Source organism: Rhinolophus sinicus, linkage group LG09 (assembly GCF_036562045.2).
Source record: "Rhinolophus sinicus isolate RSC01 linkage group LG09, ASM3656204v1, whole genome shotgun sequence".
NCBI lineage: Eukaryota > Metazoa > Chordata > Mammalia > Chiroptera > Rhinolophidae > Rhinolophus > Rhinolophus sinicus.
In genome coordinates, this window is record NC_133758.1 from 54,173,567 (window position 1) to 54,190,281 (window position 16,715).

The 16,715-nt window shown below is 33.5% G+C and overlaps 1 protein-coding gene across 3 annotated transcripts in view; it reads right to left on the reverse strand.

The window, feature by feature from the left end:
- CEP76 (centrosomal protein 76) overlaps positions 1–16,715 on the reverse strand; it is a 21,314-nt gene continuing 4,599 nt past the window's right edge. For all 3 annotated transcript variants that reach the window (XM_074340404.1, XM_019711340.2, XM_019711341.2), the window contains exons 5-12: positions 16,323–16,508; positions 14,803–14,900; positions 14,311–14,439; positions 8,976–9,164; positions 5,326–5,492; positions 3,935–4,268; positions 1,594–1,811; positions 1–1,179 (exon numbers count right to left, since the gene is read on the reverse strand). In XM_074340404.1, the coding sequence (XP_074196505.1) occupies positions 1,041–1,179; positions 1,594–1,811; positions 3,935–4,268; positions 5,326–5,492; positions 8,976–9,164; positions 14,311–14,439; positions 14,803–14,900; positions 16,323–16,508 (1,460 nt within the window). In that variant the 3' untranslated portion in view covers positions 1–1,040. The remainder of the gene's footprint in view (positions 1,180–1,593; positions 1,812–3,934; positions 4,269–5,325; positions 5,493–8,975; positions 9,165–14,310; positions 14,440–14,802; positions 14,901–16,322; positions 16,509–16,715) is intronic.

Consider the following 16,715-nt stretch of genomic DNA (forward strand, 5'->3'; position numbering starts at 1 on the left):
TAGTGTTTTTAGCACTCACTTTATTGCTCACTTTTAAAACTTGCTCAACTTTAAAATTAACTTTTAAAACATGCTCAATTTTAAAATAAATATAAGCATGGAGTCACTCAGATATGCTTGTTTTCAGCGGCCTCACACAATGATTCTCGGATTTAGATTAGTCACATATATGCTGATGTTTTTAATCACAATGAAATAAAAAAAAAGAAAAAAATGTGGTTTCAGAAAATGGAATCGATGAAGGGGCTGGAATGAATCTTTGATCACTGAAAATCAGCAACAGACTACCAATATTAATTACAGAAAATGTATCAGTATAACAACAAAAGGGTATGACAAATTTCTTTCTAAAATACCTAATTCGTTTTTATAATAAAACTAACAAATATTTATAAATTATTCACATACTTTCATATGAGGTTTGTTGTTATTAATACTTATGTTTTTCCAGTACTAGTTTTTTCCTAGTACTGGACTAGGAAAAGTACAAGACTCTTGCATTAAAATCTTCCCATAAATCTCTGGAAAATCATAAATATCCCTATGGCCATGGATAAACCACAAAAGCGTTAATTCATCAAACTGTCTTTTCATCCATGTGATAAATAAATCCATTGTGACATTAATTTCTCTGAGTTTATGTAAAATAATCATCCCATTAATCAGTGACAATGATATTGATTTTACTATGGCTCAAACCATCAAATATCTTTCTGATTACCTATTAACAAAGAAAACTGAGTAAATTTTATGTTCATATTTAAACTACTGACTACCTGTAAACAAAGCAGCATTTATTAAAATAGAATATACACTTAATTTATACTAAATTCCACTCAGATTTATACAAGTTTTTCATCCTTAATTTTTAAATATACACATCATGATATTTTTCAAACATTATCAGTCAGGTATATACAAAATTGAAATGTGACATCCAAGCCAGACTGTGATTTTTAAAATAACCTGTAAGCAACTAGTAATATACAACATGTAAAATTCCAATAAAACATGGGTATATTCTTATAGAAATTGTAGGCCTATAATACCGAGCGATATTTACAAGCAAACATGATCCAAACAGCACATGCAGATTCAGGGTAAGTAAACACTCGGACTCGAACTGCCAGTCGCACCTGGTCTCCACGGCAACAGATTATTTCTTCACAGAAAGGAGACCTACAGAAGAAAGAAAATTTATTCAAGAGGTAAACATAAACTTTACTTTCTTATTTCCAAGTAAGTCAATATTTTAAGTATTTTAAAATCCTGTCTCTGCTACCAACAGCTCTTTAATTATGGTCGAGCTTTTCAAATTATAGACTGTTTCCTCACAGTCTATAAATTTAAAAAATTACACTAGTCAAGATCAGAGATCCTCAACTGAGAATGCTCCAAAATCACTGGGAAAAGTATCCCAAACTATCATCTAAAGCTACATTTCAGACCTAATGAATCACAATCTGTGGCAAGGAGGGCAAGTCATAGAAGTTCCCCACTGATTCTGAAATCATTCCTAAAGAACTACTAGACTAACTGATTTCTAAAGTTCCTAAGCCGAAAACATTTATGAATTCATAAATTCCACCTTACCGAAGACATGTGGCAAATGCACGTCTTGCATTTCTATACACAAAATGTATTGGGAACCCTTTAAATGTGTGACCATCAGGTACAGCCCTCCTTATAGCATCTTGAAATTCTTCATTGCCTGCAGATATACTTGTTGTACGCTCAAATTCATAAGAAGCCAAAGCTGGTGATAAGAGATAGGAAAGCTGGTCTTCCCAAACAGTAGTGAGGCCAAGATCCTATAACAATCAAAAGAGAAAAAATGAAATTCATTAATATTTTAAAAACCAATTATAACAAAAATATTGACTATCTTAATGTATGCCAAGATTTTTAAAATGTCATAATTTTTTAAACTTCCTATTATTATAAGGATACATAGAAGTAAAAAATAAAAGGAACTACAGGCATCAGATTTTACTTCTTAAAGAAATAACCAAAAAACTATCAATATATAGTGTTAGTGAAGGCTCCAAATCCTATACTTCCTTAATATCCATTAGAAAAGACCATGTGGAATAGTCCTACTATGGAATAGTGTCAGTAAACTTTGAGGTCACATTTTACTTAACTTTAAAAAGTTTAGTAAGATTGAATCTGCTTAATTTGATTATTCTTACCATAAATTAAACTGTAGTAAGGGAGAAAAATCAACAAACTAATTGTATATATAATTAAACTCAAATATTTACTGAACATTTACCCCATAAAAAGTACTGATTTTTATACTGCAAAAGATAAAAAGGTGAAGACGATATTCTACAGACCCTTAGAGAGCTTAAAACATATTTTTAGGGACCACTGAAGGCAATTATGACTTTACTTCTAACACTGAATGAACTATTGATAGCTAGACACATGATATTTTTAAAAAATTTTTATTGGGGAATATTGGGGAACAGTGTTTTTCCAGGACCCATCGGCTCCAAGTCAAGTCGTTATTTTTCAGTCTAGTTGTGGAGGGCACAGCTCACTGGCCCATGTGGGAATCGAACCGGCAACCTTGGTGTTATGAGCACTGCGTTCTAACCAACTGAGGCAACCGGCCGCCCCCGACACATGGTATTTTTAAAAAATTGTTCCAAACATAAAAAATTTCTCAACATTAATAGTTTGTTTATCATAATAGATCTTTAGCATTTCCCGATTTCACTTTCAAGGTTTAAATTAGGTCCAAGAGATCCCACAATCATCATACTTTTCCTGAGGCAAAAAGAAATCTCACTTGCTGGTTTACAGGTAACATCAATTTAGCTACCTAGTGATCAACACTGGCATCTAGCTCAGTTTCATTTTCTTTTTCTACACAAAATAATTATTCTAATGTAACAAAATACTGATTTCATTTGTAAACAAGACCAAAAAAAGACTAAAAGGCAACACAAGTGATGGAAAGAGACAATAAGGAGGGGCTTTCATTTCCAGCAGTGTAATGAACTAGGTCACTGACCACCCTATTGCTGGAAACACTACAGATGCCAGATTTTCCAAAACATGCTTTTAAATGCTTTGATGAGCTAGCAAGTGAGTAAGGAATATTTTAGAGGCTAAAGCTAAGAGTAATTGGGAGCCCTGAGAACACAGCTGATAAATCAATGTCTTTGATGGCCTCAAGGAACATGGAAAACAGGACTCACCCAAGGTGGGGAGTCTATTGGGGAACCCCCAAAGGTGAATTAGAAATAAATCTTCTGTAGGAGTTTTGGATTCTAGTTCTTTGTTGGTTATATGTGCTGCAAATAACTTTTCCCAGTCCAAAGCTGCTCTTTTCACTATCTCAATGGTTTCTTTTGATGAACACAAGTTCTTAAAATATAGTAATTCTTCCTTTATGATTAATGCTTTTTATGTCTTTGTTAAGGTACTTTACAAATGAAGAAACCCAAATAGCTAATAAATAAGAGGCTTGATCACATAAGTAATCAGGGAGATGCAAATTAAAGCCAGAATGGGGATATCACTTTATACCTACCCAATTTTGTATAATAGGAAAACAAACCAGGGGGAAAAAATGCATATGAGAAAAATATAACCCAATTTATTTTTAATACGGAATGACTGAATAAATACTTCACAAAGAGGAAATCCAAACAGTGGATTCAGCAAAAGTCTGAACAAGTCCACCATTCTTAATTTCCAGAAGGAAGGAATAAATTCTAGAAGTACTGGTGAATTTGGAAACTTCTGAGTCTCAGAACTTAACTCTCATGACTTTCAAAACTTAAAGCTTCATCAAGGTAGGCATTGTATTTACTTTGTTCAGATCTAGAACAGTAACTGGCACTATCACACGTGCCAAAAATATTTAATACATAAACACATGAAAAAAATGCATGCAACTACAAACTTCAGTTTTAATTACCTTCCTGTGTTCTGACACTAGTAACCTTAGCTGCATTTCTATTTCATTACTTGTTACTGAAGCATCGATCGTGGATGCACATAGAGGTGGAAAGGGAGGAAGGGATGTTGTAGCTCCTGGAGCACACACAGATTTAATTGCTTCTTCACTCATGGGTTTCCATTTGGATTCATCATTCAAATCAAATACACATATTTCTACTGAGTCAGAGGGCTGACAATTTCCCAGGAACATCTGATGATTGAAAACACAACCAATTGTTCGATACGGGTACAACGGTTTGGACTGTTCAGCAATTGGAGGTTCATCAGGATTGGCAGATTTGTGGATGTATCTAAAAAGGGTAAATCATAATTTTATATACCAAGAACTTAAAAATTAAGAAGGTAGCATCTTACTAGGAAAAATATTATTCTAACACATAAAGCCATAACTGCTTCCTAGAACTAAAGTTTAATAACTGTTTTTCCTTCTTATACTCTCATAATTTGATTAGTCTATGTTAACTGAATAACAACACATCTTATGAAATAGAAATCAACTTTATTTCTTTAACACAAGAATATATTCTATGTATATCGTTAAGATCAAAAGTGTCTATCTCAGATAACACAATTTAAATAATTCAGCTATACATTATGAGGCATGACTAACCAAAATGATTATCGACCAGGGGAAAAAAGAACACAGAAAAATGAGAAGAGGGCACAGGGTTGTGCCTTTAGATCTTCAACATTTAATGACAAGATAAAGCACTTCATTAGTTATATAAATGTCTAATCACTGTGTTGTACACCTGAAACTAATATATTGTATGTCAACTGTAACTAAAAAAATTTTTTAAATTAAAAAAAAAAGTAAAGACAAGATAAAGGAAAATTGACAAGAGCCAAAGAAAATAATGAAAATTGAAAGACAGTGCTATGAGAGAAGCTAAGGAAAGAGAATGGTCCAGGAAAGAGGGAGCATTTAAGTCTTTTCAAAATCTGATGATAGGCAAAAGGACTGAAAAAAAATGTCCAGTGGATTTATCAACAGGAGGTGGTGACATCAAATTTTCAAAAGAAATCATGATTTACAACTTGAATTTATTTTCAGGCTTAGAGATGATCAGCAGAAAAAACATATTCCAATTACATAAAATAAAAAGTAAATATAATTTACTTTTTACCAGTATCATGTTGGTAAAGAATATTTAAGGTGTACAAATTTTCTTAGAGTTTAATTACATAGCTATCTTAATTGAAATAATTTTTTACACAGTCATCAAAAAGGCTCTAATAACTAAAATTATCAATTTGTACCTTTGAGCACTATCAATATAAACAAAATCTATAATTTAAAACATTCACATCTTCATTTTCATATCCTTATAAACTTAGTTTGCTAACCTGTGTCCTGTTAAACTCTCCCAAAAAGTGATGGTTCCATCAGTTCCACAAGTCATAACCCATGCATGAGGTACTCCTTTTGCCTTAGTCCCAACACAGACAAAGGCTTCTAATCCATATCCAAGAAGAAGGCTGCACAGAAGGTTAGCATGATCTTCACAGTCACCCTAGAAAATACAATGAATTAAAATTAAGTATTTGTTCATATTGTTTCCTCCTTAAATATTTAAATACAAAATTACAATTAAAAAGCATTATTAAAATTTTCACTTTTAACCATTAGTCCACTGTTAAGCTAAAACAACGCGGTGGGGAAAAGAGAATATACCAGATTTAGAAGAGCCTAAATTATTTTACAAAGTCAGTGCTAAAAAATGTAATAGTCATAACATATACACTTTAAAAGGGGACATTCAGATTCAAAACTTTATAAAGAACACATACAAACAAAAAGAAAAGCAGTAAGATTTTAAAAATGAATAGCAAATGGACATGAACAGACATGCTGAAAAATCAAAAAGCAGGAAATGCAAACAAAGGGGGAAATACTCAAAACATTAAAACAGGCTGGCCCGGTGGCTCAGGCGGTTGGAGCTCTGTGCTCCTAACACCAAAGGCCGCTGGTTCAATTCCTACATGGCTCTCAACCACAAGGTTGCCAGTTTGACTCCTCAAACTTCCGCAAGGGATGGTGGGCTCCACCCCCTGCAACTAAGATTGAAAACGGCACCTTGAGCTGAGCTGCCGCTGAGCTCCCAGATGGCTCAGCTGGTTGGAGCGCATCCTCTCAACCACAAGGTTGCCGATTGGACTCACGAAAGGGATGGTGGGCTGCGCCCCCTGCAACTAACGGCAACTGGATCTGAAGCTGAGCTGCGCCCTCCACACTAAGATTGAAAGGACAAGAACTGGACTTGGAATAAGTCCTGGAAGTACACACTCTTCCCCAATGAAGTCCTATTCCCCTTCTCCAATAAAATCTTTAAAAACAAAAACATTAAAACAATCACTTCAAGTATCAATATATAATCATTTTAAGGAAATAAATATGTAGTAAAAGTGACTGGGTAGAATACAATAAAACGCCAACAACGGCTTTAATTAGTGGTTATAATATAATTTTCCCTTCTATTTCCTACATTCTTTGATATTACTTCCAGAATTTTAAAAATTAACTGAAATACAAAAATAATAGAAAATATCTGATAATATGTTCTGTGAAAAAAATATTAAAATATTAAACAGTAAGGCTAAAATTACATGAAGATATGTATTTAATAAACATAGGACTACAGGTAATATGCAAAAGTAAATGTAACTACTGGGTTCAGTGTTAGAACGGATGATTTCTTTCCCCCAAAATTTTACATTAGTGGCTCTACACTGTTGTTTTTTAATTGACTATAATAAAACAAATAGCATTTTATAATCATTAAATTGATTTTAGAAAAATTTAATATCCAACCTTTTAGACCCATTAATTTCTATAGATTTTATATTAAAAATATTTTCAAAAATCCCCAACAATACAAAGATATTCAATGCAAAAATTCATTCTCTCCCACCCTCCTTCCTCCCCGCCCTGCTCCAGTTCAGGCCATTGTTCCTCAGTCTAGCTGTATAGGACACAGCTCCCTGGCCCATGCTGGTATGAGCCTTGCTGCCCCCTCCCCATCCCCTGCTTGAGGCAGTCAGTCGCCTGTTGTCCGCTCACAGCAGCTCTCGCCAGTAGACCATGGCAGCACAGCAGCCTGAGGTAGCCCACAGCAGCTCACGCTGACCTCTGGCTGCTCATGGCAGCACAGCTACAGGGAGAGCCGTTGTTCACAATCTTAGCTGTAGAGGGCGCAGCTCATTGGCCCATGTGGGAATCAAACCTGCAACCTCAGCATTAGGAGCACGGCGCTCCAACCACCTGAGCCACTGGTCAGCCCCAAAAATTCATTCTTAATGATATCAAAAAACTGGAAGCAAGCCTAACTTAAAAGGAAAACAGTTCCTACAATGGGGAAATAGTTAAGTAGATTTTGTATATCAATTCAAGAAAACTTTATACAGTCATTAAAAGATGGAGATTATAAAAATGTAGCAACACATGGGAAAATGTTCAAAGCATAATGCTAAATTATAAAGCAGAACACGAAATTTTATTTATACCTTAATTATAATTATGGAAAGAAATGACACATAACAAGAAAATACAAAAAGACATAATAAATTTGTAATAGAATTATGGGTGAAATTTCACCTTTACTGTTGTAATGCCGTTGTTTGTACAAGAAAAATATTTTAAATAATTTTCAAGTTTCTAATTTAAGATGTGCTTTCTCTTTAAACAAACTTAGATAAACTAGTGAATCAAAGGGGTGATTATTTGTTTTACAAAAGAATTATTTACATAATAATTTTAATATGTACCATTCTTACTTTGTTTGAAATGAAGTTTAAATCCTCTTGAGAGTATCATGCTAAGTGAAATAAATCAGACAGAAAAGGACAAGAACCACGATTCATTTATACAGGGGATATAAAACAAAAAGCAACAACCAACCAAATAAAACAAACACATAGATATAGACAACAGAATGGTGGTTACCAGAGGGGAAGAGAGGTGGGAGAGGACGAGGAAGACAAAGAAGGTCAAATGCATAGTGATACAAGGACACCAGACTTTGAGTGGTGAGCACACAATGGAGTATACAAATGTTGTATTATAAATTTGAACATCTGAAATGTATGTAATGTTATTAACCAATGTTACCCTCAATAAATTTAATTTTTTTAAAAGTTTAAATGCATACACACAACTTTTGGGAAATATAGCTTGGGAATAAGTCAAATAATTTTGATAAGAAATGTTTTACTGTTTTCAATTATCTTTAAGACAAAATCTTTCTAATTGACAAATCAATCTCTAATCTAGTTTCTTCCACTGTATAAGCTTTGCCTTGTGAATACCCATATTACTTATACAACTTCGGACTAAACAAAATTATGTCAAAACAATAATACATTAAATAAATTTCTTGTTTTCAGTTCTGTTTCAACAGAATTGGAATGTTAAAGACTTGTTTTTATATCATCAACATTTTTAGAACACAGATTAGGAAATATACTATAATCTATAAAATCAGTTTAATGAAATCAATTCATTTAAAGTTTAATTAACATCAATAAATTTATACAAATTCTTAAATATATACTTATATTTGATGAATCAAAACACCAATGAGTCCAAAATAGTTTTTCCATATATTTTGTACTACCATTTTCTTTAAAAAAAAAAAAAAATGCATCATCTAGGCAAATTTTAACTCATCAGTAGTACTAGAAGACCATGGTTCTGGTCCTAGCACTATTTCCAATTCACTGTTTAATTTACCTCTATATCTTGGTCTCTGACACTATAGTACTTAAAGATTCCCTACTTCACAGAAATCACATTACATTAAATAAGAAACTAAACAAGAAAATAAAGATGCTAAGCTTTTTTTTAATTGATATTTCAATGCTAACAAAAATGGTGAAAAGATTCTGACTTGTTCAAGTTCACAATATGTACATGTTTTCTAAGTAAATTATTTTACAAATGTACCATAAATTCACAATAACTACAACATACTGCTTTTTAATTCTATTGTGTAGGATACCTTGTTTCTACAGAGAAAAGCGAGCAGAGTGCACCACTGTTCCTGTTTACCTCCTCCTCCAATAACAGGGGCTCTTTCATAGCCAAGGACATTAACAAATCTTGCTGCTTGCCTTGGAGTATCCAGAAGCCGCCCAGCTCGAAGTGGTTTAACATAGGAACAGACTGGTCTATTTATCCCATTTTCATCCTGGTGGAAGAGGGAAAAAACAATATCGATAATGACAGATTAATAATTTCCAATTTTAACAGAATTTTCTTAGAATACTTTAATGTGGGATAAAATAATTCTGGATATCACTAAGTACTTACCATATACCTAGCACTAGGCTGCTGAGTGCTATGCATACAGTTTCTCTTTTAATCCTTTTAACATCCTATTACTTTCATTTCACAATTGAAGTAACTGAAGCTGCAGCCATTATGCAACAGGGCCAGGATTCAAACCCTGAGCTAATTCCAAAGACTTGGACAGTAAGAACTCGAACTATCATGTGATCTATCATGTGATCTAGCAATCCTACTCCTAGATATATATTCAAAGTAACTGAAATCAGTATCTCAAAGAGATATTTGCGCACCCACGTTCACTGCAGCATTATTCACAATAGCCAAGATATTAGCATTCCTTTTTTTTTTTTTTTTTTAAGGAAGGCACAGCTCACAGTGGCCCACTCAAGGATCGAACCAGCAACCTTGGTATTATTAGCACCACTCTCTAAACAACTGAGCTAACCGGCCACCCCACAATAGTCAAGATATGGAAACCAAAATGTCCTTCAATGGATGAATGGATAAAGAAAATGTGGTATACATATACAACGGAATATTATTTAGCCATAACAATGAAAGAGCTCCTGCCATTTGCAACAACATGTATGAACCGGAGGGCATTATGTTAAGTGAAATAAACTGGACAAAGACAAATACTGCATGGTATCAATTATATGCAGAATCTTTATTTTTTTAAAAAGTTGAGTTCATAGAAACAGAGAAGAGAATAGTGGTTGCCAGGGGCTGAGGTGACAGGGGGAATGCAGTGATGTACTCGTAGCTCAAAAGATACAAATTTTCAGTTATAAGAAGAATCAGTTCTGAGCATCTGACTTACAACATGGTGACTGTCAATAATACAGTATCATAAACTTGACAGTTGCGGAGAACAAATCTTAAGCATTTTCACCACACAAAAAAAGAGTTAACAGGTGAGATGATGGATGTGTTCATTATCATGATCTTGGTAATCATTCCGCAATGTATACGTATATCAAATCATCATACTGTACACTTAAAACATATACAATATATTTGTCATTTATTTCTCAAAGTTTAAAAAAAAACTTCCTCTAAGAAAAGAATAGGTAGCTGGGTGGGAGCTGGAAAAGGGATATAAGCCAAAGTATTCTTTCATATTATCATACAGAATTTAGTAATATATATCCAGACAGAACAAATAACTTTTCTGATTAGCTAATAAAACAATGATCATTTTTAATGTTTTCATTACACTTGGAGATCTACAGGAAACAATGATTTGTTAGCTAAGTCAATTAAAAACAGAGTTTTGAAAATTATTTTAGGAAAACCTCTGACATTTTAAATACAGATGTATCCTAGCACTTGAACTGAGTAACTACTGTGCATACAAGAGCCTCTGATGACTGTCCACCACTGTGCTTTTCGAGTTAATATTAAAAAGGCCTTATTTCCCTTAACTTCAGGATTATTAAGATGACAAAGTCAAAGGGCCACTTTGTATTCAAAGTTTAGAGAGGATTTTATTTTTTTTAATGTGATTTTATTTTTTATTTATTTATTTATTTTTAAATTGGGTAACTGTATTTTTTCCAGGACCCATCAGCTCCAACTCAAGTCACTGTCCTTCAATCTAGTTGCAGAGGGTGCAGCTCAGCTCCAAGTCCAGTTGCCGTTTTCAATCTAGTTGCAGGGGCACACAGAGCCCACCATCCCATGTGGGAATCGAACCAGCAACCTTGTTAAGAGCACATGCTCTAACCAACTGAGCCACCGGCAGCTCAACGGTAGCTCACTCAGCTCAAGTCGTTGTCTTCAATCTAGTTGTGGAAGGCGCAGCTCACGGGCCCATGTGGAAATCGAACCTGCTACCTTGTTAAGAGTACGCATTCTAACCAACTGAGCTAACTGGCCACCCCTAGAGAGTATTTTTAACACTCTCTATTATGGCAAGGTTCCTCAGAAATAAGACCTAACTCAGCGAACAGAAACACCACCTGTTTGAAGTATCAGAACCACTGATGTCTTTCTGCACCACAAAAACATCACTTCTCCAGTATAATCCCATACCTTAGCAAGAAAAAAACTCACCTATTATTTGTATTTGATTATAGTGAGAAACATCAGGCATTTTTATATGATGCTGAGCAAAATAACTATTATGATTTCCACTTATCCCCATGGTTCTCAACTCTAAAAGGCACTAATTTCTTTCCTGTCCTCTCCGACCCCACTCACTCAAACAAACACCTTCATGGTGATCTCTTACTCTCTCTGTCCCTATGATAGCTTAGGAATCAGAAATAGAGAGAAAACAGAGGGATCAGCTAGAAGAGCTCAAATAGAAAGAAGAACTAAGGACAGGTAAGGAAAATAAGGAACAAAGAAAGGAGAAAAGAAGAAAATTAGGCAGAGTGCTTCAGGCACTGAATTTTTTTTTTTTTTTTAAACATTGAAGGGGATAGATTGGATTGTGGAATTAATAAATCCAGAAGCAAACTAGGCTCCATTCAATGCTTGACAGGCACTGATTTTGAAACCAGAAAATCATAATTCTAATTTTGGAAGAGATTAGAAAACTATTAGTTGGATTTTTTTTTACATTAACTCAGCATTACTAATAACCTAGTGTAGTGTAAGAATATTAGGTCCTGAAAACACAATCTGAAAAGGACAGCCTCAATCCTCAAGTGATTAATATTTTCTTAAAATTTAATGATCTTAAAGGTCAATTTCTATAACTTATTTTAAAATCTCTTGCACAGAAAATGTAAAAACTATCATTAAGTGAATTACTATTGTACTATAGCAAATCAGCTAGTGAGGGAGAAAAAGAACAATGGATTAAGTACAACCTGGGAATTCTACAGATGTTTGGTTAGGATAAAGGAATTCAGTTCCTGTGTGGGCCAGTTTGTCATATTCGTGTAACTCCACTAACAAACAGACAAGAAAGGGATGAAACCATTAAAAAAAAAGATGCATTTGCTCTAAACCAATCATCAATAGTAGCATCTTGGAATACAACATATATCATTACATGTTTCATTACAGTAATATTTCTAATATTAAATACATACCCATAAACTATTTAAATGTCTTGAAATTTTCAATATTAAACCTCTAAATGTGCATTGTCAGATAGAATGACACTAACTATATGTGGCTGTTTAAATTTTAATTAATAAAATTTTAAATTCATTTCTTTAGTCATGTTGCCACATTTTGTGTTCAATTGCCACATATGGCTAGGGGTTACCACACTGGACAGCAAGCACAGCTATAGAACATTTTTATCATTGCAGAAAATTCTACTGAAAATTCCAGGTGGATAGTGCTACTGTAAACTATTTCCTCTTGTGCGTGAAGCACTGGAAATTCATTTTTCAGACCACGTATAATAATTTTTATTTAAAACTACAGTTTCTGTAATTAGATTGACTGCCTTAAATATTGTTGTTCCTTAATTTCATATCTAGCCAAATATAGGAAGAAGTGGTAAGAAATACCTTTAGGAATCTAAGTGAAATGAACATGTTATTTACTCTCTACATAGGGAAAAAGGTGGAAGAGTCAAACCAAAACAGTTCAAACTACAATTTAATAGTCTGCCACAACTGAGTTGCTGTTTGAACTTAGAAAAGATTCTTCACTTCTCTATCCTTCATACTGTTTACAAAAAGTGGCAATGCCTGGCCACTTGACAATCTCGTATGGTTACCATGAGACTAAATGACTTTACGTGGTTCAAATCTTCTCACAATGAATTCTGAGACAGGAAATTAAGTAATATTTCCTAAAAGAAAATCTCACTTCCTTGATTCCCTTAACTCCATATCCTATCCTCTTCCTCCTCCTCTTTCATTTGCCATTTCTCTGATCTACTTCCTGCCCCTCGCCTACCACCCCTCCCAGTCTTCTCTGGTCCCAGATTCCACATGGCAATAAATTACCTCACCTCAGACTAACTAGATTACCTAAATAAATTACCTCACCTCAGACTAATAGCAGGGAGCCAGTTATATTTTGATTGGTTTCTCTTCGCCGTTGTCCTGATATCACTGCTACCTTGCCTTCCCAGACAGTCAATGCACAGACAACACTATTGTAAGTCAGAAGCCATTTCCTTCATTTCCAATACTCGTCAACTAGGGTCTCCCATTCCCAAGCTCCACATCTAGAAATTGAACCACTTTTAGCCTGTCCTAACATCCAGGGAATGCAGGGTAAAATTAGACAAATGCACAGGATCTAAGAAATATAATGCATATCAAAGTAATACGATACTATACTCATATAAGTACATCTATATAAGGCTGCATACATACAAAATACTTGAATGGCTCCTCATAAGTTACAAAAAATATGGATCTAATCATATATTTTACGTTGATTTGTTAATGAGAGAAAACAGGCTTAGGATACAGAAAAAATAAAGGCAGAGATACATAGTTGAAATGCTACAGTTAAATACTATTGATCATTGGCTTAGAGATCTTGGTTATATAGAACGTATTATTGTTTGTCTTTAAAAAATACCCTAACAATGGGCGGCCAGTTAGCTCAGTTGGTTAGAGCGCAGTGCTCTTAACAAGGTTGCTAGTTCAGTCCCCACATGGGCCACTGTGAGCTGCACCCTCCACAACTAGATTGAAACAACTATGTGACTTGAAGCTGATGATACCCTAACAAAAACTATATATGCCCAGAGCCCCAATTCTGCACACAAAGGCTGAATCTACATATAAAAATCTCAAGTGCCATAGTAATTATTTAGTACTACCAATCAAGGACACACTCCATGTTAAACAAAAAGGGTTTTCATCCACTTTAAATCAAATATATTAAAAAATGGTTTAAAAACACAATTAAAAATGAAAAGCAAAATCAAACAAAGACTGTGTTATATCACTCACCAAATCAATGAAAGACAGTAATAAAAAATCAGCATTCTATTTTACAAATAAACTTTCATTTGTCTGGAATAAATACATCTTACAAAATCAAGTTAAATGAAATTTACATATACAACATTAAATATCAAACACATGTGTAAAGCTTTTCTAATACAACTTACAAACCTGAGCAAAAATCTTAACCAGCCGTGAGTTGTGTGAGGGTCGAATTTGCAAATATTCTCTCCACCACTGCTTAGCATATACAAGAAATAATCGCTCTTTCTCTGCAGTTTTCTGCCGTTCCAAAGCAAGCTTGAAATTAAAAAAATTTTTTTCAGTGTCTATTCATTCTCCTTAATTACCATAAAATATGTAACAAATCTATGCACTTTTCTCCACCACCCTAATCTAAGCCACCATCATCTCATATATGAGAGTCTCCTACTTGACTTCCCTATTTCTACACTTCCTCCGGTACAATCCAGTCTCCACACAATAGAGTGATCTTTTATCTCCCAAGACAGACATTTAAAAAAAAACAAATCATATTGTCATTCTCTTGCTTAAAACTAATAAACTGTAATTTTCTAAAAAAAGAGTGCTTTCCAGGATCAAGAGGTAAATATATCACTATGAAAAAAAATACACAAAGAAGAGAAATTCAGAATTATTTACCTGTGTGTTCACTACTTCTTGAGATAATGTTTGATTAAGTGGTGGGTACATCTCAAGTTTTATATTTAAAATTCCCACAGAAACTTTTGATTCTGTACCTATAAATGTAAATAAATATTTAGAACTTAAGAGGTTTCAATACTATACATATTTAGTCAATCAAAGTCTAACCAAAATACTTTAAGAATTTTATGCTTCACCACTTAAATGGAATAAGGATAATATTCAACATCACCTTAATATTCATATTAAAAATGAACCAATCAAATTAGTTTTTATTTGGTACAAAGGCCTTCATCTAATTATAAGAAAATTATATATTTTCTTAGCTTCCTAATCACATTTTAAGGGACTTTTAGGAACTAAAGGATTTGGGAGTCTTAATTTTTATCTTCATTAAATGTGTAATACCAACCTGACTTACATTAAATACAAAGTCAAAGCAACTGTTAACACTTCATTCTCAGAAAATAGTTATACTCTTTGTCTCATAATAGTAATTCCCATTTATCCCTTCCCATTTTTCATATCACATTTGAGTACAAATTTTCAATCCATTCCTGGATTTAAAGAATTAGAAAACAAATATACTTCACACCAAAACTGTTTAATATTTATACTTCTTTGGTAAATCAGAATATATTGTTTCTTGGTCATTACTATGCTTATCATGTTAGGCCTATATCTGAAGACAAATAATGGGTATCTCATTTGAAAATAAATCTCCTACATAAAACATTTTTCTCTACTTTTGAAAGAAAAAGAAAAACACATTTAGAGTTTGACTTAACAAAATCTAAATTACTAAAGCTATACTGTCAATGGCCAGAAATGACTCTAAGTTTCAATACCAAAGTAATTCCATTATGTTATTTATGCATAAAACACTGACAGCTTTTGTTTTTCATTGTATTAGTAAATATGTATTACATAGCAAGTGGTATGCAAGAGTCTAAGGAGATAATGGTGAATAAAACAGGGACCATCTCTGTCCTCTAAGAGTACTATTCATTGATATGGACACTGAGCACGTTAGTACCTCTTTGAGTGCCACTTTCCCACCGGAAAAAGGGTAGAAAAATACCTATTCCATATTCCACAAGAACTGCTGCTACAGGAAGCCACTGGTATTATTTAGGAGACACTGTATTCTGGGTTGCCTTGTGCTGAAATGGAAGTATTTTATGTATGCATGTATGTGTGTATGTATGTGTGTAGAAACTTAATTTTCTTCATAATCAAATAAGTATAAAAAAGAAAAATCCATCAAAATTTCTATATTCACTTCTCAGAAAAAAAAACTTTCTAAGACAAGGCCAGATTGACTGCGAAGTTCTACACTCATACTATTTTTCAAGACATTTCCCAAAACTACAACATTGTAGAGTCCAACTGTAACTCTAAAAAAATTATTTTTTACAACGTTTCCCTCTTGGTTGATAAATGCATTTTAAAAATATAAAATGTATTTACAAACTGTGGCTACAAAAACGGTAATAATGATATATTAGTCATCATACCTACACCCATAAGTTCCACAGTAAGATTGGTCACTCCATTTTCTGAGCCCAAAACTGATCGCCATTCAAGAAAATAGGATGCTACTAAAGTGGTCTCACCAAATATGTCTGTTTTGATTAGCACCATATGAATTGGGTCACTTATCGATAACATTGTTGTTGAATCAGCCATTCTAGTTCCATCACCTAGCAACAAACCAAAAAAAAAAAAAAAAATTATACCACAGTACATATTCAGTTAGGCCATCACAAAACAATACTTTTATTGAAAAGGATGCTAATGATAAAATTATATAAAACCAAATAGAATAATTTGGTAATGCCTCAGAAAGCATGTTACAAACTGGGAATAAAAGTACAGTCCTATTTCTATCACAACTTTTAAGAGCACTG